Source organism: Phocoena phocoena, chromosome 12 (assembly GCF_963924675.1).
Source record: "Phocoena phocoena chromosome 12, mPhoPho1.1, whole genome shotgun sequence".
Lineage (NCBI taxonomy): Eukaryota > Metazoa > Chordata > Mammalia > Artiodactyla > Phocoenidae > Phocoena > Phocoena phocoena.
This window is the reverse complement of record NC_089230.1, coordinates 2390078-2416114: the sequence shown is the minus strand read 5'-3', so window position 1 is coordinate 2416114 and position 26037 is coordinate 2390078. Positions and strand designations below refer to the sequence as shown.

The 26037-nt window shown below is 51.5% G+C and overlaps 1 protein-coding gene across 1 annotated transcript; it reads right to left on the bottom strand.

Annotated features, from left to right (window-relative positions):
- Positions 1–3316: 3316 nt before the first annotated feature.
- RNASET2 (ribonuclease T2) lies at positions 3317–24862 on the bottom strand. The gene is made up of 9 exons (XM_065889205.1): positions 24703–24862; positions 21756–21816; positions 18501–18556; positions 17136–17193; positions 13664–13737; positions 9425–9538; positions 5777–5819; positions 4313–4384; positions 3317–3508 (listed from the first exon to the last, which is right to left on the bottom strand). Exons 1-9 carry the CDS (start codon positions 24777–24779, stop codon positions 3317–3319), a joined length of 747 nt encoding a protein of 248 aa, XP_065745277.1. The 5' UTR covers positions 24780–24862.
- Positions 24863–26037: the final 1175 nt, after the last annotated feature.

Genomic DNA, 26037 nt, shown 5'->3' with positions numbered 1-26037 from the left:
GCTTTGTTCATTTATTTTGGTACTTAGGAAGGTTTGTGTTTTCACTCTAGTGATAATCTTTATATTAAGGCTCTTCACAGTGTAATTGTGTTACCGAGTCCAAGCTCGCTCTGCTCGCCCGCTGCACAACAGGCCAATGAATCAGAGATGAGGTGTTGAAGCAAGGAATACGACCTTATTCGGGAAGCCTGCAGACCAAGAAGATGGCAGAATAAGTCTCAAAATAACCATCTTATCGGGGTTTGGATGCCAGTTTCTTTTATAGCACAGAGAAGGGGAGGAGATGGGGAAGTAAAGTATAAAGGCGATAAGCTTTGCAAATATCCCGTGGAATGGCCAGCCTTGGGGAGAGAATGTGTTAATTTCTTCTTTATTGCAGCCATCCCCAGGTGGACAGGGCCCGGATGTTTCCCTGAACAAAGGCACTTTGATTTAACCTTCAGGCAGAGGGTCAGGGTTCCTTGAGGCAGGCCATTATGTGTAGACAGTATCCTTTTAGTGAACAAAAGCGGCTGAAAGCAAAGGTTAAACAGATCAAACATGTAGTCAGATTTGGTCCTTCCCTGTTACCGTTGGTGTCCTCGAAGAAGAAAATTAAAACATTACAGAACTAACATTTAAAACTATAACCCTTGAAAACATTCCAGAGATAAAAGACATGAACCTACATATTTGAAAGGACCCACTGGGTACCAGGAGAGATTGAACCAGAATGATCGCTGAGACACATCCCAGCCAACCGGCCCCATGGAACCCACCTTCACAGCCCTTCTCAACCATCCCGCCCCCCTTCACCTTCTGCCCCCGGGGTCGGGCTGTTTGCTGCCTCCTTTGCCTCCAGAAGTTGATGCATATAGAGCACACCTGAGGGCCCACCTGGCTGTAACTAAGCTACTTCCATCTTGAACATACACATTGTGAGAACAGACACATCTCAGGTGCTGCTGTCTCATCTGAGTCCTCGTGCATTATGACAGAGGCAAAAGTGACAAAGAATAACCTTAAACTTGTCTAAGAAACCCCTTCAGCCCTGACCAAGTCAAGCCACTCAATCGCAGGGGTTTTACCTGTGTTCATTCTTCAAAGATTTCCTTCTTCATTTTCTTATGAGGCTAATAGGTCAGTGGAGAAGCTAGACAAGGCACTGAGCAAGGTCTGCTCGAAAGGGTACAAAGGTGCACAGCCCGATGGGTCCTGCTTGTTTGCAGGTGTTGCGGGTGAATGTGTCCCCAAAAGATATGTCTGCATTCGAATCCCCTGTGAATGTGAACTTGTTTGGAAATAGGGTCTCTGCAGATACAGTCAAGTTAAAATGAGTTTGTTAGGGTGGACCTTAGTCCATACGACTGTGTCCTTCTAAGAGAAAGAGGAGGGAGATTTAGATGTAGAGACAGACAGACAGACAGACACACAGAGGGAGAAGCCATGTGAAAACACAGATGGATTGGAACAATGTGTCTATAAACCGAGGGTTGCCAGAAGCCACAAGAGACGGGGAAGGATCCTCCCCTGGGGCCTTCAGTGCGAGGCTGACACTTGGTCCCAGATGTCTGGCTTCCAGAAATGTGAGAGAAGCCATTTCTGTTGTTTCAAGAAGCCCCGTTTGTGGCAATTTGCTATGGTGGCCCTAGGAAGACACAAAAAGCCTTGGAGACTCACCAGAATGGAAATAAAATTAGGATTTCCTCTGATGAGAAATTCACTATTTTTAAAAAAACTTTATGCTATTAGAATCAATCACACTTGCTTGTTAGCTAATAATAATTATACAACATGAAAAAGCAGACTTTATTCCTAAGTGTCCCCTTTCATAGTGATTCAATTTAATAGGTTAATTTTTTTTTAATTATTATTTATTTTGGGCTGCATTGGGTCTTCGTTGCTGCGCGCGGGCTCTCTCTAGTTGCGGCGAGCGGGGGCTGCTCTTTGTTGCGGTGCGCGGGCTTCTCATCGTGGTGGCTTCTCTTGTTGCGGAGCACGGGCTCAGCGGCCGTGGCTCACGGGCCCAGCCGCTCCACGGCACGTGGGATCCTCCCGGACCGGGGCACGAACCCGTGTCCCTGCATCGGCAGGCGGGCTCTCTCTCAAGCACTGCGCCAGCAGGGAAGCCCCCAAGGTTATTTTTTAAAGATAGGATTATTTTGAAAATATGCTCGTTCTTAGGATTAAGTAATATTTTTAAGTGCTTACCATAACGCCCGGCACATAGTAAGTTCTAATTTAAGTAAAAGAAACAGGGCAATATCAACCTGATTAAGACAGTGTCGGGCGTCACAGTTTAGCCCACACAGCTAAAAACATTTTAAAAAAGGACAGAGACTGGGGAGACATAATGTTAAAAGGTAGTTTTAATAAAGCACAGGAAGTCCATTTCACAGACCACTTTAGGTATCCTCACTTTACAGGTGAAATGCCATTCAGCAGGTAAGGACCATGCATGCAGCAGCCCACCTGAGGCTGGGACTCGCATCATCTCCGAGACAAGCCCTGTCACCGGCATCACTACCCAAGGATGCAGCCCGCCCCTGGGGCCACGTCAGCCCCAGCACTCTAAGGCCTGATGCTGCCTTCCGACAGAAGGAAAGGAAAGCAGATATAGACTGACCTGCAGCATTTCTGGTCTGCAGGGAGGAGAGCCCACTGACTGGGGGTGCTGGCTGGCACTCGGTCATGCACCCAGATTTCCTCTGGCGAGAAGAGAGAAGCCTGCAGCACCCCGCCTCCCCACCCCTCCCCCGCCACAGAGCATCTCACCCTCAGAGGACATGTCCATGCCCACCCATGCCAGGTCACCGAGGGAGACACTGGGGGGTGACCACGGAACAGGAGCCGGCAGCCCTGAGGTCGGAGGTGGAGACGCCCTCCTGTGCACCCCCTGCGAGGTGGCCCGGGCTCCTGCTCGAGGGATGGTCCCAACGGCCCCCCAGGAGTATTCAGAGCGAGAAGGCAGCTCACTGAGAGGGACACAGGAGAGAGTTCTCCTGAATCGGTACCATCTGCCCAGATTTGTCTTCCAAGGCTGTCACAGAGATTGATAAAGGAGAGAAAAAGAAAACCATAAGCTGTACTGCAGTCACAAAGCAGCCAAGGGGCGGGGAACTTTCCTCCCTTTCAATGTACCCAGTATTCACCCCATCTTTACATGTACCACGAAAATCAACTCCCAGACACGGAGTGCAAAGCAAAACAAACAGAACAGGCTTAGGTAAAGGAGGTTGTAAACAGGAGATTTCACTTCGGAGTTGCTTTTTAAAAAGCAGTGGTTTGTCAATTCCTCTTGCTTTTCAAAATAAAGACTATTTACAAAATGTGGGCCTCAGTGATTGGTCTTGTTGAGTGCGGGGTAAAAGAGGACGCCGTCCTTGCAGATCTCCAGCCCCAGGCTCGCCGCCGGCCTCGCTTCCGGCCCTCGGGGCGCCGGCTCCCCGGGTTCCATGCAGTTTTGCAGCTGCAGGTCCTTGGAGAAGCACACCTCAATCTGCGCAAGGAGCTGCACCTCCTCGTCGCCCTGCAATGAGGAACAAAAGACGTCTTAGAATTCAGGTTGGACCATCATGACGGTTCTATGATCAGCGAGTTTTACAACTTGAAGAAAAACAAAAGCGGTGGCTCTGGAGCCAGGGTCCATGTTCCAGGAGCAGGCCTAGCTCCAGCAGTGCAGTGGGGCTGGGGCCGAAGGCAGCACCTGTGGTCACCACCCAGCCACTCCCCCGCGCCAGGCTGGCGGCGTGAGGGAAGGGACCCCACTCTCAGCTTAGAAATTTACACATCGGTAACGGTGCTTGCAGACACAGCCGGATGCACCGCATCTGCTTCACAGTCCCAGGAGAAGACACGGCTTTTTGTAGATAAGTAGGTAAACAGCACCCTATCGCTAAATGAATTTAAGACTTCATCAGCTGACAAAAGAAAGTACAATCCATCTATGAGTTGGACAGGTAACTACAACTGAAACGTCTAAGACTAACAATGCGAACACTGAGAAATGTTTACCTGCAAAATATACCCACACTGCCTCGCCCCTACTGCACCACCCCTCCAGGACGGGAGCCTTCTTGTTAGGGGGAAGCTGCCAGAAAACAAGCCCCATCCTAGCACGCTGTCAAAAGACAGTTTATTATTTCAAAGTGCGCGCACACACACACACACACACACGCGTGCGCGCGCGCCCATGCACACACAGCACAAGCCCGTTTGCACACCCACACGTATACCACTCTGCCCTGGGAACTTCACGGTGAGGACAAAGCTCTCAGAAAAACTGAAGTTGTCTTCTTGATGCGGACAGAAAGGAAGACATCACACGTCTGACCTGTTTTGGAAGACACTGGACTTTGGGCACGACTCCGTACACGCTGACAAGGGCATCTTTAATATCTGAAATCTGAAAATAGATAAAGTGCATTAGAAATGAAACTTCAACAGAGAAAATGAACAGTTCCGTTTTACTCAAGAACGAGTGACACGGGTTTCTACTCTCACGAACGCAAACAACCGACAACAGCGTCATCCCCCTGAGCTCCCCTGGCTCACAGATAGAACTGGAAGATGCTGGTGAATGAACTGCCCCCCACCCCCGAAGGAGACGAGGCTGCCCCCTTGGGCTCCCCGCTCCAGACCGGAATCCACACAAGCCGCTCTACAAGGGTCTCCGTTCTCCTCGCTGTCCTGACCCAGGGCCTAGAGGCCGGGTGCTTTTAAAAGCAGAGACTCTCCTGCTAGGAGATCAGAGGTCAGGACCCTGCCTGTGCCGTGCATCACGCTACTTCAGACACCAAACCTCATGCCTCCAGTACAGAGAAGGCGCTCAGAAAACATGTGCTGTCACTGTTGCTTTTGCTAGAATCGAAATCAGTTCTCTGAATGTCAAGATCTGAGCAAGGATGTAAAAAATTCCCTTTATGTACTTAAACAGGAGTCCAGATGAAACCAAGGGGCCGGCAAGCACACTGCCTCACGGCCTCCTGGCAGGATGGACAAAGGGCAGCTGACACTCCTGAAGGGCACTGTTCCCTCTGGTCCCTACTCTCCAGGGAGGGACGAAAATAGCAGATACAAAGAGCAAGACTCAAGTGCAGACTTAGCTCCACCGACTGTCACGAGACCAGAACGATGGTTCAGCATCCACCCGTGGCACCGAACTCGGAATTGCAAAAATCAGTGACTTTCAGGCCTTTTTATATCCTATATCGGGCTTTTTTATAGCCACACCTTCAGGCTTTTTTTATATCTGCAAAGGGCCACAGAGCAGAGACTTCAGGCCTGTGGTCTGGCGGCCACCGATGCCAAGGGTGGCCTGGCTGAGCACAAACACAGCTGTGCTCACAGAAGGTCACCCTGGGTAGAAACAACAACCTTCTGTAGAGGCCACCAGCCAACAGGCTCTGCCATGTTTCAACTTCTAGTAGTCTCACGCAACAAAGCATAGTTATATCATAAAAACAAATTTTCACTTTCTTCCTCAAACTATTATAAAACGGTGGTTTCCAACTACATATTCTACCTGCCTCTCAGAACCCGGAACACACTTCTCACCATGAAATCGTCAATCTGCTTCAAAATCATCTGTTTAAGTAGCCTTTAGTTTACACTCAAAACACAGAGGAACACAAGATTTAAATAAAACCTATTTAGAAACATAGTAGTCAGGTCGGAGGGTCTGGTTTGGGTCGCTTTAAAACCTGAGTGTAGCTCACAGGCTGGTGGGACACTTGAACGTGGCCAGGTGTCCCCAGTTAGTGGATACACATTTGATTAAGCTGAAAGCAAGACTTACCTGGTAGTAAGTAGATGGTATTATCCCCAATTTTTGAAGCGTGCTAAAATTTAAAGTAAAAGAAAAATAACTATAATGAAGGTCCATTTTCCTTTCTTGTTCTTACCATATTTCACAGTAAAAATGAAGACACTTAAAGGAAAGTGTGTACTTTCTATTACCTGGGGCAATAAATCTGTTGACAAGGGCAGCACATAAATGGTGCTCAGGCCGCCTGGACCTCCCCTTACCCTGGGCGCACGCGTGTCTGATCTGGACCCCCTTCCAGCACCAGAACTTCTCGGCAGTGGTCCGGATGGCTGCGACCAACTGGAGCTGCTATCACATAACCACACATCTGCCACCCCTGTCCTAAACGACACTTAGCAATTGATTTGGGATTCTAGCCTTATCCTAACAACCTTGCATTTGGTCAGATCTTTAAAACAGGTTCAATCCCTACAGCCTGGAATCACTTCCTAAAGCACATGGTTTTAACCAGCTCTAGTGAATGCTAATCACAGTATGATATGGTTAACTTACTAAATGACAGAGTACGGCGTGAAAGTATTCTCAGATTAAATAATTCCAAAAATGCTCTGTATCCCCCATCACGGCTCTGGATCATCCCAGCTGTGACCACGTGGAGAAGATGCAGGGACCCCAGGCGCTGACATCATCAGACAGGGGTCTGCCTGAGGGAAACAGGACTCCAGCCGGGCCCTGCCTCCTTCAGTCATGATTTCTGGCAAAAGCATTAACGAGACAGTTTCTCTAGAGACCGCACATCGGTGACCTATGGATCTTTGCTGTGTGGTCCTAGAACAAGCGGGAAGAGGTCCTTGAAGACACACACCCACTGCCCGTCCTTGCGCTGTCACCGTAGGATAAATGCCAGATTTCAAACACTTTATGCCCCCAAATGCAAAACTTCTCAATGATTTTTAAGTATTTATTACAAGTTGGAGTGATATTTTGGATATATTGGGTTAAACAAAATACACTATAAAACCAATGTTTCTTTTTGCTCTTTTTAATTGGGCTACTAGAAAATTTAAAACCATGTATGTGGCTTGAGTTCTATTTCTTTGGGGTAACACTGCTCTAGAGCCCTCCTAGGTTAGGGCATCAAGGAAATAAGGCAAAGAGAGGGAGAAATGTTGGGGGAAACCTGGTATCTAGACCAGGATAGAGTACAATTTTTCCTACCGAGTTGATTAGTTTGGCATTAATCCCCTGGTCCATATCTGTGGGTAATCTGAGAGCTTCGGTTCGGTTCAAGATATTTCACATTTTTCCAGGTTTGCTACCTCTATATTATAAATTGAATTTAAAACTGCTACTTTATGATAATGTGACAGGCTTACCTTTGAGAAAATTACAATCTGTAGTAATGGTTTATAATTAGAGAAAACAGAAGGGATGTTTAAGTTTTGACTCAATTTTAATTTTATGAGTACTAAGAGTTTAGGTTTTCCTTGGAAAAACTGGGAAAGAATAGGATTTCTCTGTGGTTGTTCTACATAGTTTTTTTTTTTTTTTTTTTTCGGTACGCGGGCCTCTCACTGCTGTGGCCTCTCCCGTTGCGGAGCACAGGCTCCAGACGCGCAGGCTCAGCGGCCATGGCTCACGGGCCCAGCCGCTCCACGGCATGTGGGATCTTCCCGGACCGGGGCATGAACCCGTGTCCCCTGCATCGGCAGGCGGACTCTCAACAACTGCGCCACCAGGGAAGCCCTCTACATAGTTTTTAACAGACATTCTATTCCCAGGAGTGCCTTTCACTCCGCGGGCCCCTGTGAACACACTCCAGTGATTCCAGAATTCAGCAGCTTTGCACCCGTGTGTATAAAGGTAAAGCCACCGGCATTCAAAAAGCGTTAAGCAGGAGGTCCTTAATAAATAGCTGCTGGATGAAGGGACGAATTATTCAGATATTTGACTTTAAAACTGTCAGCATGTTGGTTTATTCCCCTTTTCCTGTTTGATTCAATAAAACCTGGGCTGCAAAAAGGAATGAAACTGGGTCATTTGTAGAGACATGGATGGACCTAGAGAGTGTCATACAGAGTGAAGTAAGTCAGAAAGAAAAACAAATGTCGTGTAATAACGCATATATGTGTGGAATCTAGAAAAATGGTACAGCTGATCTTAGCTGCAAAGCAGAAATAGAGACAGAGACGTAGACAACAAATGTATGGACACCAAGGGGAAAGGGGTGGGGTGGGAGGAAGTGGGAGACTGGGATTGACACATATACACTACTGATACTCTGTATAAAATAGAAACTGATGGGAACGCACTGTACAGCACAGGGAACTCACCCGATGCACTGTGGTGACCTAAATGGGAGGAAGTCCCAGAGGGAGGAGACACCTGTGTGTGCACGGCTGAGTCATTTCGTTGTGCAGTGGGACTCAGGCTGCTCATGAATCGGGACCGTGAGGTCCGCAGTGGGAAACAGAGGGCACCTTCCTTCCCTCGGGGGCTGGTGGGTGGGAAGCACCCGTGGCTCTCGTGCGCTGGGCGCTGCCCGACACGCCCTGGGCTGCCTCTCCCCGGGACCTCTGCAGTGGGGAAATGTGTTCACAGGGCCTGTTCTTCTGCTTCCAGCACGAAACCCCTGCAGGACACCCAGGATGTGTAAGAGGCTGCCATTTCTATCACATCCTTAGCGCGGGCACTCAGCCCTGCAGATCCAGAGCTGGAGGCGACCTCGGGCTCCGCGGGCGGCCCCCAGCACCTCACAGCAGCGAGCAGACCCGAGGAGGGAGGAGCTACACGACTGCATGACTGGCCCCCATCGGGAGCCAGGGCGCTGAGCGCCTGATTTCGGGTGTGCCTTGTGGTTCCCCGTCTCCCGAAGGGCGCTCCCCTCCCGCCTTGGCCTGGATCCTTCCCACCCAGATCCCAGCTGTCACTCCGCTCTGATCGCAGTGAGCGGGGCGGGGTGTGGGACGGGGACACGTCCCGTGGAGCCCCCAACGCTGGGGCGTCGGGGCAGGTGCAAGGAACCGATGGGGGTGTCCTCGTCTCAAGGAGACGCAAAGGTTCTCCACAGGACTTGGGCGCGCTCTGCTCGGCCCAAGTGAGCTGTGTCACCTCCCGCCACGGCTTTTACACTAGTTCCCGGTTTGTTCTGAGCACCGAGATGAAGGAGAGGAAGAAATGCTGCCTATATGGTGGGCCGGCCTGCCCCCAGCTTCCTGGGTCAAACCTGGCTCTCAGCAGGGCCCTCGCTGGGTTTCCGAGTCCCCAGAGCTCACCCGGGGCCTGATCATCGCTAGGGGTTCAAGGACCTCACCCCGAACCCCCTCCTGCTTGTCGCGGGGCACCAGAGCAAAGACCTAAGGATTCCGGGCATGCGGGTCTTGCTAATGCAACACGCTTCTATCAGGATCCACAGCTAAGAGGCGTGCCCCCGTCGGTCTTGCCCGCCTCAGGCTCAAGTACGTCTGATGAGCCCCCCGAGGCTCTCAGGCTGCTCTGAGTGGTCGGGGCCCCCAGGCATCTGGAAAGGCTCAGGGGGGGAGTGGCTGTTTCTCGGGGACGACCCCACTGGCCGCTTCCCCGGGTCCCCAGCAGCGGAGGCAGGGATGCTGCTCCAGGGTTGGGATGACTTGGGAGAGTGGGGCGAGGAAGGCGAGGCTACAGGACCAAGTGACCCACCTGTTCAGGGCAAGCTCCTTAGACAGATCCAGGCTTTTGCCAAAGTATTTCTTCTGGGAATTGAGGGCTTCCAGCTGGGCGGCACAGGTCCCGTGCTTCTCCCACTCATGCTTCCTGTAAGGATGTTTTTTTAAAAATCTCTGGTTAAAAAGTAATGAAACTACCTCCCAGTAAACCGTCTGCATGGGCTCCTCTCTGTGCAGGGCATTCCCGGGCAGGCATGCTGCTGCTTTCACAAAGCGGGAGGGGTAAAGTTCCTCACCTCAACACGGGCAGCTACTCAAAGCCCCCCACCCCGCTCAGGACTGAGGCCCCTGAACCCAGCACGAGCTCCACGAGCACTCGTCACTGCCCTCCAGGCGTCCTCTGCTCATCTGCTCCAGTTCGCTTCGACAATTAACAACAAACCCAAGCTGAGAAAAAAGAGAACACCATCGCTCAGGCACCCACAGAATCCCATGGCACTGGGTGTCCTCCCGGAAAGCCACGGCTTGCCAGCCAGGGGATTTCACAGGAGCGGCTAAACAGCCACTGGCACAGAAAAGGCAGGCTCACTAATCACCAACACTGCCTGGGGCCAGTTCCCCACTTGCTTACGGCGTAGACGTCCGTCTACACCGACACCTGTTCTGAAGCAACAGCCCAGCCAAGTGTCTGCGAACAAGCAGCTACTTGTATTCAAGAAAAACACTGCTATTGGTCATAACTCCTCACATTTTATCAACCATTAAAGTTCTACAAAATGTCTTCCCATTCTTCATTTGATTCTCACAACTCTGCAAAGTGAAAACATTATTGCTGGTTTAGAAACGGGCAAACCGAGGCTCAGAGGGGCTGGCTAGGAACCTGGCTTACCTGCCACCCGGCCAGGTAGCCCCTGACCTGCACCCGACCCCAGGCTCAGGGCCCTTCCCACTGCCTTGCGCTGCCATCCAATCAACTGCTGAACGTGATTTATCCCCACTTTAGAACGACTGACAACTTGTCAATTCAGAAGTTAACCGTGGTTAGCATGGAAAAACAAAACGGGCATCAGCTTTCCTCAGCTTTATCAGTGATTAATTCATGAAGAGTTCACAAAAATGTTCATGCAAGCATTCAAGAGGAACCCACATGCAGTCTCCCAGAAATACAATGTAAATGTGCACTAATCCTTTGATAACATCACCCAGAGTGCCAGTTCTAAGTGACTGCAGTGGCTGTAAGCTACAAGTCTCTCAGACCTAAGAAAGCCATGAGGAAAAATAAAAGTAGATTAAGTAATTAACTTTCTTCATCTAGAATAGCTTCCAGGGTGATGTATCTGATAACTTTCTAAATTCTATGAAGGAGAAAAAGGAGACTCTTTCCAGCTAACTGAACATGTAACTGAATTATGGGTGCCTCAGTTTCTGTGGGACAGGGGCAGCAATTCTAGAACGTCCTGCAGGGGCTGTTGGAGAAGTGAGGGGCTGAGGCTCACAAAGCACGTCACACACGCCCAAACATTCCTAGCCTGCAATAACAGTCAAGATGTCCACTGCTGTTATTCTTGGAGCAAGTTGTTTTTAAATTTTATTTATTTATTTTTGGCTGCGTTGGGTCTTCGCTGCTGTGCGCGGGCTTCTCACTGCAGTGGCTTCTCTTGCTGTGGAGCACGGGCTCTAGGCACACGGGCTTCAGTAGTTGTGGCTCACGGGCTCACTAGTCGTGGCTCGTGGGCTCTAGAACACAGGCTCAGTAGTTGTGGCACATGGGCTTAGCTGCTCCGCGGCATGTGGGATCTTCCCAGACCAGGGACAGAACCCGTGTCCCCTGCATTGGCAGGCGGATTCTTAACCACTGCACCACCAGGGAAGTCCTTAGAGCAAGTTTTTTATAATTAGTTAATTAATTTTAGTTTATTTATTTTTGGCTGTGTTGGGTCTTTGTTGCTGCGCATGGGCTTTCTCTAGTTGTGGCGAGCGGGGACTACTCTGTGCTGCGGTGCGCAGGCTTCTCACTGCGGTGGCTTCTCTTGTTGCAGAGCACGGGCTCTAGGTGCACGGGCTCAGTAGTTGTGCCCCACGGGCTCAGTAGTTGTGGCCCGTGGGCTCTAGAGTGGAGGCTCAGTAGTTGTGGCTCACGGGCTTAGCTGCTCCGCGGCATGTGGGATCTTCCCAGACCAGGGACAGAACCTGTGTCCCCTGCATTGGCAAGCAGATTCTTAACCACTGCGCCACCAGGGAAGTCTCCCTGGAGCAAGTTTAACTCTATAGACGTTAGAGATAAGAGGATGCTAAAGTCCTGATATTACCGTCGTTCAAAACATCGAATCACACATCTTTTGGAATCGGACACTTTCCATTTAACACGAAATTGTCTGTCACCAATCAGACGCGACTATGGTGTGGCCCTCTCACCCCCAGCAGGCACTTGAGTGACGTCACGTCACCCTCCACCACGGCCTGGCCTGGTCTGTCTCGGGGATGAGAGGCAACGATTCCTGCTGAGGCCCAGGGACACCATCCACAGTGAGGCTGCATCGCCAACCAGGAATGACCAAACTCTCGCTCTTTTTCTTACAAGAATCAAAAAACCAACAAAAATCCTCCTTTGCAGAGGGTCGTGCACGTGGTATTTTTCAGGATGGCTGATAGTGTTAATAGATTTAATCTTAGGGAATTACCTTGAGCACCAAGAGATACCAAGACCCTCTCCTTCGCATCTATGAATCTTAATTGAGGTTGAAGAGAGAAGTTTTCGGACATGAGCCTGCCCCTTAAGGACAGGAGAGGCCGGGGTGCCTCCATGGACGCTTTATCACCTGCACACCAAGGCGACCTGGGCCACAGCTACCCAAGTGCAATCACCAGGGGGCCGGTAATGGCAGGGCCACGGGGGCCGAGTCCACATCCAAAGGCATAAATATTCACCAGAGTGCGATATTACCTTTTCCATTTAGAACAACAGTTTTTAAGTGTGTAATTTATCCTGAAAAGGTAAATCATTTTGCCTTTGTTAGAACACAAAGTTGAATGTGTGTTCCGCCCACACCACTGGATCAAATCTTGAAGGACTCAGCTCATGGGAGGCCATCTTTGTGTACATTTAGTGATGTGTTCTTAAACCACTTGACAAAAATCTGATTGACTCTATCACGGAACATCCTAACAACTGGAAATATTCTCTTTTGCTCACTTAGTCACCAAAGACTCTGCTCTGAAGTATACTGTGAAGTGCTATCCGAAAGTTTTTTACTGTTTTTCACGATTTCAACTCATCAAGGCCATAATCTACTTTGAAACCGCTTTCTAGAACACAGGCCGCACAGAGCCAGCACTGGAGACCTGGACCGCTCGTCTCCCGAACTTTCAGGGGGGCTTCTCTCTTCCCGTGCAGGGGGCACTGCAGCCCCCAGACCCAGACCCACGCGTCCTAAAACACCTCTCCCTGCCATGCACCCTCGAGTGAACTCAAACCGAACACCAGTGAACCAGGGGGCCAGACGTCACTGTCACTCCATTTTGTTTCAAAAAGCTTTTCTCCAAATTTAACTCTTCCTGAAGAGTCTACACAAAAAATATTTCAAAGTTAATTAATCACTTGGGACAAAATCTGACTCATTGTCATGTGAATTATAAATTACCACCCTGCAGTGAGGGAGAAACTGAAGAATCATCTTTGGTTAACGCAATGTAAATAAAAGGAATGTCAACTTTATCTTCTCCAAAAGCAACCATTTAAAAAGGTCTGCTGAATTAAACAGAGCACGTTTCTCCTCGGCTCAGCTCTCGCTGAACTGAGGACACTGGGACGGACGGGGCTCAGCCTCCGTGAAGACCTCACCTTCTCTCCGCCCTGAGTCACAGGAGAGAGGTCATTGTCTTGTGGGGACGTCTTCTTTTTTCTTATCAATTTCAGGACAACAGCACCATTTCCCTGAGAAACATTCTCTCCTGTCTGATTTGGAGCGATGGCATCTTAGATAGGCAAGTATTTGGCTTAATGAAGCCTCAGTAGAGGACATTTTTAAAACGAAGTCATGAACGATCTAACAGATTAAAAAGCAAGTTTACAAAGTAAATTCTACCTGCCCTCATTTTTTTATCCGTTGAAGACCAGCTCCAAAAATGGCACAGCAGATGAAAGGCCACTCCCTCTTCTGAGCCTTGGGAGACAGGTTCTACATTACCTGTGCTCCCATAGTTGCATCCGGAACAGCCCCGAAGCTCTCACACCTGTGCTTCAGGCTCGTGACGGCCCCCAGAACTCACTCACCACAAATGGAGGCTGCGGTTAGGAGACGGATGCAGCAGATCAGGCCAGTACATCCTCATGTCTGGCAAAAGGTCCTGTGCAGAGTGACAGCAATAAGAATAAATCGAGGTAGGACCTAACAACTCAAAACCCAGAAGGCAAATCTGAGAAGCTAATACGTAAATAGAACTGAGCTCTGCGAATTAATAACACTCAGGTGAGTAAAGTGATTCTGGGCTTATTTGGCATGAAGTGTTTCTTAAGACACATCTGAATGTGAAATCTGGGGAATCATGAAAGTGTATTTGAAAATACAACTCTGACAGGTGAATGGATAAACAAATTGTGTCCATCCAGATAATGGAATATTATTCAGCGCTAAAAAAATTAGCTATCAAGCCACGAAAACACATGGAGGAACCTTAGTACATATCACTGAGGTAGAGAAGCCAACCTGAAAAGGCTACCTACCGTATGATTCCAACTACGTGACGTTCTAGAAAAGGCCAAACAATGGAGACAGTGAGAGGCAGGGGTTGCCAGGGGTTGAGGCTGGGGAGGGATGAACAGGCTGAGCACAGGGGATTTTTAGGGCAGTGAAACTACGGTGTATATTATAACGGTGGATACATGTCATTTCACATTTGTCCAAACCCATAAAAACCACACAACACGAAGAGTGAACCTAACGTAAACTATCAACTTTAGTTGGTAATAAAGTATTAATACTGGCTCATCACTTGTAACACGTGTACCTCACTAACGCAGATGTTTGCACTGGGGAACGCTGTACAGGGTAGGGGCATGGGGGGAAGTGTATGGGAACTCTGTCCTTTCCACTTAAATTTTCCGTTTTAGGTTTCTAAAACTGCTCGAAAGAAATAGTGTCTACTAATGAAATCAAACACAAAATACAAGTTCTCGCTGTCCCTAGACAAGAGCTTGTCTGGGCTGGGCAGTCTTGGCCCTACACCGGTCAGTCACCCTAAACTGAACAGCGTTCAAGTTTACTTTCCAATTCCCACACACACATGAGGCCAGGAAAGGTTCCATTAAAAAAAGGTGTGTAACCAGGCCCAGGATGACCTCACCTTCTCAGTCCCGCCACCACTCCCACCGTGATGGGTCCTTCCCATCAACCCAGCAGCTATGAACCGATTTCACACACCGCCCCCGACCCCGCACAGCGGGACATCTCCCCGGACGCTGCCCTCCCCGACTGTCTCCATTCCCACCTACCCTCCACCTGCCCCAAGCTGGCTTCAGCCCCCATAGTCCTCGGGGAGCAGAGCGACGATATGCTTTATTGCCCAAACTAGGCTGCTTTTGTTTGGGACAGATGCTAGATTGGACACTCTGCTACAAAGCAAGTAAAGCGGCACTGTTCTGAACAAAGGGCAGCTGCCGGTCACCTCCTGGCCTGGGCCTGCAAGCCCTCCATCCAGAGGGCCCCCTGCCTTCCCTTTAGGAACCCTGGCTACACTCCTTCGCGAAGCTCCCCTCTGGCTGCTTCTCTGCGTGGCCCTCGTCCCTCCTGCTCTAAACGCCGGGGCTACTGGAGGCTGGTCCCTGCCAGCTCCACACTACCCCATCCGCACTCACGTGTACGCCTTACTGACTGCGCTGATGCCGAAGTTCATCTCCAGCTCAGACCTCTCTCCTGACACACTTACCCTACCTGGATGCTTCCAGGGCACTTCAAACTCAATGTGTCCACAACTGACCCTCGATCCCATCTGCCAAGGCGTGGTCCCCTGGGCCGGGGAAGGAGGCTGACACCCACCTAGTTAGACAAGCCCCCACCCGGAGTCGGTCCTGCCTGCTGCTTCCTCCCCCTCCATCCCCATAGCCTCCGTCTATTCCAGGCTCCTGGCCTCTGGCAGGGACCCTGCAGAGCCTCCTCACTTAACAGGCAGGCAGCCGGGGCAACCACAGAAAAGCCACACTGGCTTCCTTCACTCTCCAGTTTGAATGCTTCCAACGACTTCCCTCTGGGTCTTCACGCAGACAAACGACCCTTAACCAGTACACAGGCTCTGTAGGACCTGGCCCTCAACACTGCCCCGGCCCACTGCTCACCCCCAGTTTCTCAAAAACTCCGTCCTACCCCGGGGCCTTTGCACATGCTCTTACCCCAGCCTTCCTCTCCCGTCTCCTGGTTAAGTCGGATTCCAGCTCTCTATCACCTCCTCAGGGGAGCCCGGCCCAGGTCCACTGTCCTAGGCTCTAAGTCCTCTCCGCCCAGGCACTCTGCTTGTCACTCTGTGATGTGTGTGCTGCCTCCCGGCTGCAGGCAACGTGGCCAGAAACCTCGTCCTGCTCTGCTCCCCACGTCCCCAGCCCCTGGCCCGGTGCCCGATACCCCGCAGGCACGCAGAACACCGTTACGAGTGAATTAACCTGGATGCCACTGCAGGATCACAAGGCTCTAACCAGGAGCGTTAGGGGCGGTCGAAGTCAGTCCAGGAAGAGAAAAGTACGTCTGAGGAAAGAGACCTCACCGGGCTTTGGGGCTCCGGCCTCTCAGGCCTCTAGGCTCACAGCACTGAAGGTCCTCATGAGAAGGAAAGAGGAGGAAATAATTCCATTTGGACTCGAACCTCTGATGGGTTTGGAACAATTACCTTGTCCTCCTGGGGGCCATATACTCCTGGAAAGGGTCCGTAATTCTACCCCATGTTTTCAGGGAGGCCTCAGTAGCCGCACAGGCCCTGCCCTGTGAATCCAGGTACTAGTTACCTCGACAGCTGACTAGTCACACATGAGGGGTTGTCAGCACCCGGTGCAGAGGTGAACACACGCGTGTGCACGTGTGCGCGTGTAGGTGTGTGTGCACGTGCGGAAGGAGCGTCTGCTACCAACTCTCGTATACCCCAGTGCCAGGAGTCCCTCTGTACCACGAGCCTTTGTCCTAGAAAGGCCCACCGCTCCCTCGCCGCTCACGGGGCCCACTGAGAAACCCGCCCTGCCTGCAGCCAGCAAGGACAGCCTGGGGGCCACGGCGCCTCTGCAAGCCAGGGCCGCGCACACACGCCTGAGCACACGCTGAGCGGCCGAGGGTCCCGGAGCAGGGATGACGGGCCACGGGCTGGGGCCAGGGTCACCTCACCGTCACTGCGGCGCTTCGGGCCCAGGACAGAGGAGGATTTAAGTAAATGCAAATCGCATTTACCTTGTGGGACTATCTCAGATATCAGTAAATGCCGGTGAATACACCTTAAAGCATGGCTTCGAGGGCACACTTAGAGGAGGAATGGATCTATTGGGAGACTGGGATTGACACGTACATGCTGCTCTATTTAAAATGGGTAACCGTAGCACAGGGAACTCTGCTCAATATTATGTAACAACCTAAATGTGAAAAGAATTTGAAAAAGAGTAGACCCATGCGTATGTATAACTGAATCACTTTGCTGTACACCTGAAACTAACACAACATAGTTAATCAACTATACTCCAATATAAAATAAAAAGTAAAGAAAAAAGTTAATACCTTGATCTCTTCTGGATTAAAATGCCAGGATCGGTTACATCCTTCACTTTTATCAGGCCTTGAAATTAAAATTGAACAAATAAAGAGAAATTAGTCTTGGCTGGGCTGGTTCCAAACGGCATGAGAAAACACCTGCGTTAAGGTCTGTGGAGAACGAAAGGGAGGTGACTTCTAACTGGGAATTCCTTCTGCCATGTGAGTCATGCTCCGGTACAAGCGGTCACTATCGGAGTTTCTTTCAAAGTGGAAAGTCATTCAAAACATCCAGGCACAATGCAAACCGGCGGACTTCCTAGCAGAGGAAGCAAAGTAAACAAGCCGGTAGGGGGCGCCCCGGAGCCGGCCCGGCGGGGATTTCTGGCCGGATTCTGAGTCTGCAAATGTCCACTCATCAGCCACAGTGTGAGAAGAACATGAGTTCCCGTCTCCTTAAAGGCGACGAGGATTAATGGGACAACATATGTATCGTGCTCAGAAGTGCCTGGTGACGGCTTAAGATTGGCTGGTATGTTTCTTTCAGCACCGAGCACGTGTACCCTCCCGACCTGCGCATGTGACGCTGTCCTCACGTGTCTAATTCTGGACGTGTCAACTCTCAGCCTCCACCTGCAGCTGACATCATGAGGGACAAACCTGCTTTCTCCAGGGTCGGCAGGCCAGCCCAGCACCCGAGACCAGCCCCGCTCCCACAGCGCTGGGTGCCGTCCCCCAGCTCAAGGACAGCCGAGGACGTGAGCAAAATCCCAGAAACCCAAAGGTGGGATGAGGCCAGGTCCTCAGGCCCCGGTTTAATTTGCTTCCTGCTGACCCCTGTCCCTGAGGAGCAGCCCAGCATGAGCCAGGATGTCCCTCCTCTCGGGGAGAAGGGGGACCAGGCCGATCCCTTTGGGCAAATTAGCACACATAGTTTAACATCACAAATATACACACATACAACAAAAAAATAAACTAAACAAAATGCAGGCAAAACCAGAAAAATAAATTTGGGTGTCTGTGAAGTACATATACTATACATACACATCATATATATGTAATATACACACATTTATTTATTTATTGTTATGCATTTACTTACTGGCCCCAAAAGAAAATAAGAAAATTAAGATTTAGTGATCTAAAATATACTGAGAATCCTTAAATGCATATTTAAACTAGACTGTTACTGTTCTACCAAAACAGGACTCAAGTACGACAGAAGTAGGGTTACGTTAGAAAGACTAAAGATGTTTTTCAATAAGGATCTGGTCCATTGAGTAAACTCCTAACAGAAATCGCAAGTATACACATCGGGATCAGACTCAAGCTAGATCTCCAGGTCAGCCAGCTTCTGAGGCTGCTGAAGTTTTAAACGCATGAAGTACTTGCCATAATCCGTGTATGGTCCAGTAATCTGGGGGGTCTTTGCAGTGGTTCTTAACTTCCTATGGAGAAAAGACAGAGAAGACAACTGGTTTGTTGTTTGTTAAATACACTTAACAACCTTCCTTTCTTCTGACAAGTATCAGTGAGATCCAATACACGACTAACACGAAATAAGTTCCGTGGTAATCTACCATAAGCAATATTCATGAGAATACCACGGGGAGGGGGGCGGCTGGATATTCCATTGGAAATGAGTGAACCAACGATTTGGAAAACAGAATTTAATAGCTACTTTTGTTCTTTTTATGTGTTTGAAAATTAAGTCAATCTGATGGATACACTCATACTTACCCATGAATAATTTTCTCGTCATACAATCAAAAATGAGAACAAGAGGCTGACGGTATCCTGCTAAACTCAAGTTTGTTCAGGCACCAGGCCCAAATACAACAGTGGAATAAGAAGTATTGAAAATCTGGAGCCAAGAAAAATGCCAAGGTGAGAATAGGAGCATATCCTTAACATTAAAGATAAACTCTAGAGATAAAAATCTCAGTGTAACACGTTTCAGGGACCTCCAAATTGTTTAGCTAAAATGGGGTTTTTCCAAAGCAATAATCACCTCAGCTATCAGGCAGTGGGTCAGAACCCAGGCCCAGTAGCCCCACAGTGAATAAGCAAATGAATAGTTCATGCCGGGTCTGGTGAGGAGTGCTGAGGCATCCTGCTGACGTGCAAGCCCCTCCTGTTTGAATCACCTTTTGATGTAGGGAGGCTGCTGCTTTTTACGGCTGCTCTGGAAATGAGGGCAGGCCTGGTTTAGGTGCCTGAAATGTCTGATGTGAGGCTACAGAACAAGGGGACAGAGGGCGGGAGGACAAAGTGTGGGATCAGAGCAAGAGGTCGTGGACTTCATCTCATCCCCAAGGAAACCACATGCAAAGCAGGCGGGCCCTTTCCCACAGTGCGAGGCTGGGGACGGGCAGACAGGCCCCAGCGGGGATCTTCTACCCCAGCTCTACACCCAGCGTCTCAGATGAGCCTTTACGGGGGGAAACTGAGGTCAAGGTGCCGCTTCCTTTCCCGCGTCAGCAAGCATTCGTGAGGGGCCATGCTGAGCACTGAGGACAGACCTGTCCCTGCACCTGTGACGCGTACATCGCTCACAGGGGCAGGAGCCCAGAGACGGCACTGTCCCCGGGATGACACTTGACTGGGATAGCAGGACCCTTATCGTGGCCGCCCTGGATCAAGATGAATCCCCTAACAGTGATATTTTGCTAGCAATTGATTTTTTTCATCTCGTTTCTGAAGCCTCAAGGCAGGAATGCACTTCCAGGCATATTTACTCAGCACACGGGAGCACCCACAAGTTTCGTCCCAGGCCCTGAAGGCAAATCTCCCAGTGTTACCCAGGGTAGGAGCTCCACACACAGGTCCTTCCTGAAGGAACCCACGGCTCCCCTGCGTCCTCACTACGTAGGAGTGAGAGCTAGATTCCCAACAAAACTGAAAACAGCTTACAGGCAACTCCATTCTACCCACCGCCAACTGTCCTCCCCACCCTGGAGCAAAGAACCAGCACCAGAGGGAGAAAGACACAGGAAGTTGTAAAGTTTGGGAAACTAAAACCAGAGCAGTCTAATACAGTAAGAGATCCCCTGTTAGAAATGAGTTTCCAGGGGCAGCGTGGTGGCTGCCAGGGGCGGGGCTGGGGAAATGGAGAGAGACATGCTCCTCAGAGGGTACAAACCTCCGGTTATAAGATGAAGACGCCTGGGGACCTAACGAACAGCACGGTGACCACAGCGAATAATGCTGTTTCACGCGCTTGAATGCTACGAAGAGAGCAGACCCCAAATGTTCTCAGCACGAGAAAGACGTGGTGGCCGTGTGATGCGGGGGTGGTAGCTAATGCTATGGTGATGAGGCTTTGCCATTTACACATGTCTCCGCCTCCCAGCACTTACGGAAAGGCCTCAAAATTGAGAATTTTCAAGTCAAAATTTCAGAAACACTGTCAAAAAAATTAGGGCCAGCTGAGCAATATGCTGAAACGACTTTAGAGTCGTGGCACCAACACCAGGATCGGCGCGACAACTGCCCCCGAGATGCACGGGGGCGGGACACGGCCCGCAGGCCGCAGGAGGGGCGCCAGCTGGCTGCGCTCGGGACAGAGCCTCTGCAACACGCTCTACAAGGACAAGGGCACCAGGCGAGGCAGGGCCAGACGGAGGCCACCCTGAAGGAGGGAAGGCGCCATCTGTGCCAAGCGGAGCAAAGGAGGCCGGCAAGGCTCTGGCGGAGACATTTTAACGAGACTTGCGATAGTGGACGAAGGGGACAGGTCAAGGCCTGTCCCCGGAGGGCATGCTGAAGTCCTAACCGCAGGCCTTTCTGAACGTGACTTTATCTGGAACAGGGTCTCTGCAGGTGTCATCAAGTTAAGAGGAGGTCAGACTGGAAGAGGGTAGGCCCTCAGTGCAATCCCTGGGGTTCCTATAAGAAACAGACACACGGGGGCTTCCCTGGTGGCGCAGTGGTTGAGAATCTGCCTGCCAATGCAGGGGACACAGGTTCGGGCCCTGGTCTGGGAAGATCCCACATGCCGCGGAGCTACTAGGCCCATGAGCCACAACTACTGAGCCTGTGCGTCTGGAGCCCGTGCTCCACAACAAGAGAGGCCGCGATAGTGAGAGGCCCGGGCACCGCGATGAAGACTGGCCCCCGCTCACCACAACTAGAGAAAGCCCTCGCACAGAAACGAGGAGCCAACACAGCCATAAATAAATTAATTAATTTTTTTTAAAAAAAGGAATGGAAAAATAAAAAAAGAAACAGACACACGGATGGAGACCACGGCGCGGAGGCGGGGCAGAGGCTGTGCCTACAAGCCAAGGAGCGCCGGCACCGCCACAAGCCAGGAAGAGGCCTGGAGCACATTCTCTCTCGAAACTTCTGGAAGGGCCTTGCCGCACCTTGCTTTCAGACTTCGGGCCCCCAGAACTGGGAGGATACATTCGTGATGCCTGAGCCAGCCCCTGCTGTCTGTGGGCCTGTGTCACCGCCCCCAGAACCTCGCGCAAGGCCCTCCCCGAGGGATGGTCTCCGGCCGGGAAGGCGCCGCCTTGTGAGGCAGGACAGGCCGGGAGGTTCCGTCGGCAAGAGGCGCTTGGCGAGAAAACCTGCTGGGCAACCTCCTCTTCACCGGGGGTGGGGGGGTCACTGGTCAGAGGGGCCGGTCGAGGCAGAACTCACCTTGCACACTGTCGCAGGCCAGTGGTGAACCATAATTAGTTTATGCCACTCATGGCTGTCACTGTTAAAAGACAAGGGACGTATTTTTCAGGAGCTTTTTAAAAAGTTACACAAAGATCAATTCATCCATCCACTCACGCCAGCATTCATTCGGGGAACACGGGGCGCCCGCCGCAGGCTTGGCGCTGCAGCTGCGCATGTGGCCCTGACACGGCTTGGGGGGCCGGGTCCCTACCGTCCCGCAGCGCACCTGCCAGCGAGGGGGATGACGGCCGTGCCGAAGGAGGACGCGCGGGGACGCACAGCGCCGAGGGCCAAGGACTGTGACTAAGGAGGACGGCAGGCCTGCCCTGCCAGGTGGGGAGAGGGTGGAGATTCTGGATCAGGCAGCCAGGAGGGGCCCCGCTGAAGGGGAGCAGAGAGTGGCAGTGAGGGAATGAACCAGAAGGCGCCCTTCCCCTCAGGTGTTCACGCGGTGCAGACACAGACCCCTTACCCCTCGGCAGCATTTGTGAGACCCAGAAGCCTGAAAACAGAATGGTTTTCGTAGCTCACATGGCCACAGAACACCACCTAGGGTGGCACGCGAGGCTGCTGTCACCACCCCACCCACCGGGAATCTTTACTCATTCTCTGCAGGATGGGTGACGTCTGATCCTAGAGGCTCCTTCCCACGTCCCCGTGAAACCCACCCGTCCCTCCCTGAGACTCCATGAGGGGTCGTGGAGTAGCATTCACACGGGGACCCTCCCTCCCACCAGGTGTGCAAGGCTTAGCACACACAGAGACAGAGGCAGAAAGACCGGCTTGTGAAAATACTCGCTGTACAGACGGAAAACAGTAGCAGCAACAGGGGATACAACTCGAGTAGACACGTAATTCAGGATAAATGCATTTTTAGAAGCAAAGACTCAACAGCAAAACAGTACTAAGTTCTTACACATTCGTTTTGTAAATAGTTGAGTACTGCTGAATAAGTAGAGAATTCACGATATTTCGAAACTTTTTTCAGTCTGAACTAATGAGCAAGTGCTCAGTACAAGAGAAAAGAGAACTGCAGCATGAACATTAGGGCTGGGAGAAGCATTAGAAGAGGTTTTCTTTGTTTTTTTTTTCCGGGTACGAAAACCGTCTTTCACATAGGTGGAAACTGAGGCTGGAAGGTCAGGCAGAGGCCGGGAAAACTAGACCAGCAGTACGCAGTTTACAATCAAACTACCAAGACTCACAACGTCTGTCACACAATAACCACCTACCACCCAGAGAGAAACGTCCTCCCAAGGCGGCGGAGGTGCTGACTGTGCTGTAAAGAGAAAGGCCCACTAAGCAGAGAAAGAGGGCCTGGGAAAACACCCGCTGACCCGTGAGGCCCTCAGGGTCTGAATCACCCGCATGTTCTCGAAACCATGCTTGCTCGCCAACTGTATCAGTGGCACGAATCGCGAGAATCAGCTGGAGGTGACCACATACTACAGCCTAACGTCTTCGCTGACATGGATTGATTACTATCGGGCAGGCATGATTCTAAGCACAGTCTGTACTTTAACTGATGTCTCCTGGCACCAAGGCTAGGAGGCAGGTGCTGTCACTCTCTCGACTTTAGGATGAATGACCTTGATAGAGAGCTCCAAGGTCCTACATCTGGATATGAGCTAGCAGTTCATACTCAACCCGTGCACCACAGTACCTCTCCGATGATACACTCTCAACTTGACATCAACAATTAGTTAATTAATGGAGCTCTTTTTCAGAAAATACACTTCCTGGGAAAACTGAAATTTAATGGTACTTTTTAAAGTGATAAAACAGCAACGGTGGTTCCCTAAAAAAGAAAAACAATTTACGCTCCCACCAACAGTGCAAGAGGGTTCCCTTTTCTCCACACAGCCACTATGGAGAACAGTATGAACTTCCCTTAAAAAACTAAAAATAGAACTATCATATGATCCAGCAATCCCACTACTGGGCATATACCCAGGGAAAACCATAATTCAAAAAGACACACACACCCCGATGTTCACTGCAGCATTATTTACAATAGCCGGGACATAGAAGCAACCTAAATGTCCATCGACAAACAAATGGATAAAGATGTGGTACATATATACAATGGAATATTACTCAGCCATAAAAAGAAACGCAGTTGGGTCATTTGTAGAGATGTGGATGGATCTAGAGACTGTCATACAGAGTGAAGTAAGTCAGAAAGAGAAAAACAAATATCGTATATTAACACATATATGTGGAATCTAGAAAAATGGTACAGATGAAGCTATTTGCAAAGGAGAAATAGAGACACAGATGCAAAGAACAAACGTATGGACAACAAGGGGGGAAAGAAGGGGGTGGGATGAATTGGGAGACTGGCATTAACATATATACACTACTATGTATAAAATAGATAACTAATGAGAACCTGCTGTATAGCACAGGGAACTCTACTCAATGTTCTGCGCTGACCTAGATGGGTGGGATGGGGGGTGGGGGAGGGAGGGGATGTGTGTATACATACAGCTGGGGGAGGGAGGGGATGTAAAGCAGCTATACCCAAGTTTTTTAAAAAAGAAAACTGACCTTTTCCCAGGCCTGCTTAGTAAGTATGAAATCCTTCTGTTAACTGAAGCATTACCCAAATAAAACAGAAGAAAATTAAAATCTGGTTCTCAAATCTCGGTCTCCACTACATTAGTAAAATGAGACTCCTCTCCCAGACAGCCTGTTTGCCCCATACACTGTCAGCTGCAACAGAAAGGACGGAAAGAGGGAACGAGAGGGAGCGGAGGAAGGGCAAAAGAAACCTGGAAAGAGGAACCACGACCACCTCACCAGGATACCGGACCCTGGACGGAAAGCGTGCGCGCCAGGCCTCCGGAGGACGCTCGGTGGCTCCGGGCAACCGTGTCCCCCTGCAGGCCCTCCCGTCCCCCCGAGCCCCTCCGCAGCTCACCTCCTCCAGAGCCCGCGCGCGCCGCCCAGGCAGCACAGCGCCAGGCACAGGGCGCCCAGGCGGGCCGCGGGCTTCATCGGCCGAACCCGGCGGAGGACCCCGCAGGGGTACCAAGGCGCGGCCTTCCGAGGGCGCGAGGCCTTGTCCAGCGCCAGGCCCTGCGCTTCCCTAAAAAGGGGCAGATTTCCTTAAGCCGACCTTGCGCCTGGCCGGCGGCCACCGAGCAACGCGGCCAACCCCTGCCCACGGCTGAGGACGCGGCGGGCCCCTGAGAGGCGCCGGAACCCCGCCCGCCGACCACCGGGAGCCCCATGGGCTCCGCCACCTCACCGGCACCTCCAAGCGCACAGCAGTCCCAGCCCGCGCGCAACGCGACCCTCGCCGAGACCCTCGCCTGGACCCCGCGGCCCAAGCCAAGCCCTGCTTGTTTCCGCCCCGGGCGCCTGACGTCACGCCCCCAGCCCGGGACCAGCCCACAGCCTCGGACTCGCCCAGGGCGCCCCAACGCCACGCCCCTGTGCGACGGACGCGCGCCCGGCTGGCGAACACGCCACGTGAGGCCCCGACGCCACGCCCCTTCTGGAGGCCACGCCCCTTCTGGAGGACACGCCCCCATCGGGAGGACAAGCCCCCGGCCCAGGTCAGTCCTTCTGCCCCTTTGCCTCTTTGACGCGGCTTCCCTTTCGGTCTAGTTCCCGGCCGCCGTTGGCCCGGGCCCGTGAAGTCGACTTTAAAGCCACCTTCTCTGATGTCCTCGTTGCCGCGGCTCCTCCTCCCGGCGTTGAGCTGCCCGGGAGCCGGTGCGGTCAGGGCCAAGTGGCCAGCCCGTCAAGGAGTGGGACAGTGTGTGGAGACAGCGGCTTGGGGCCGCAGAAAAGTGCGGGGAGGAGGCTGCTCCCTTGGGGCCAGGCTGTCTTCAAGGAGGTGCGACCCTCGGGACCCAGCAGGCAGAGAGGCGCGTGTGCCATGGCCTCCCCACCACAGGGGTGTTAGGGGCAGCCTTCGATCCCCGGGCAATCATGTCTGACCAGCTCCAAGACCGCAGAGGGCCCCCCTACCGTGACCCCACGCGATTCCCTTGGTCTCTGCTCCATTCACATGGGCCCCGCTGTGTGCAGCACTTCACAGACTTAGAGCTGCAGGACCGTCGGGGCTGAGCCTGCCCCCAGGAGCAACGGGCAACGGCAAGTCAAGCCTGTGCCGGCTCCCTCCTCCAACCACACAGGGAATGTCCTGGGTCTAAGAACCAGGGAAGTGCAGATCCATCAAAGCGATGCTCAGTTCCATGGGCGGGGGAGAGCGGGCGGTAGTGGACTCCTGTATGACCGCCTGCCC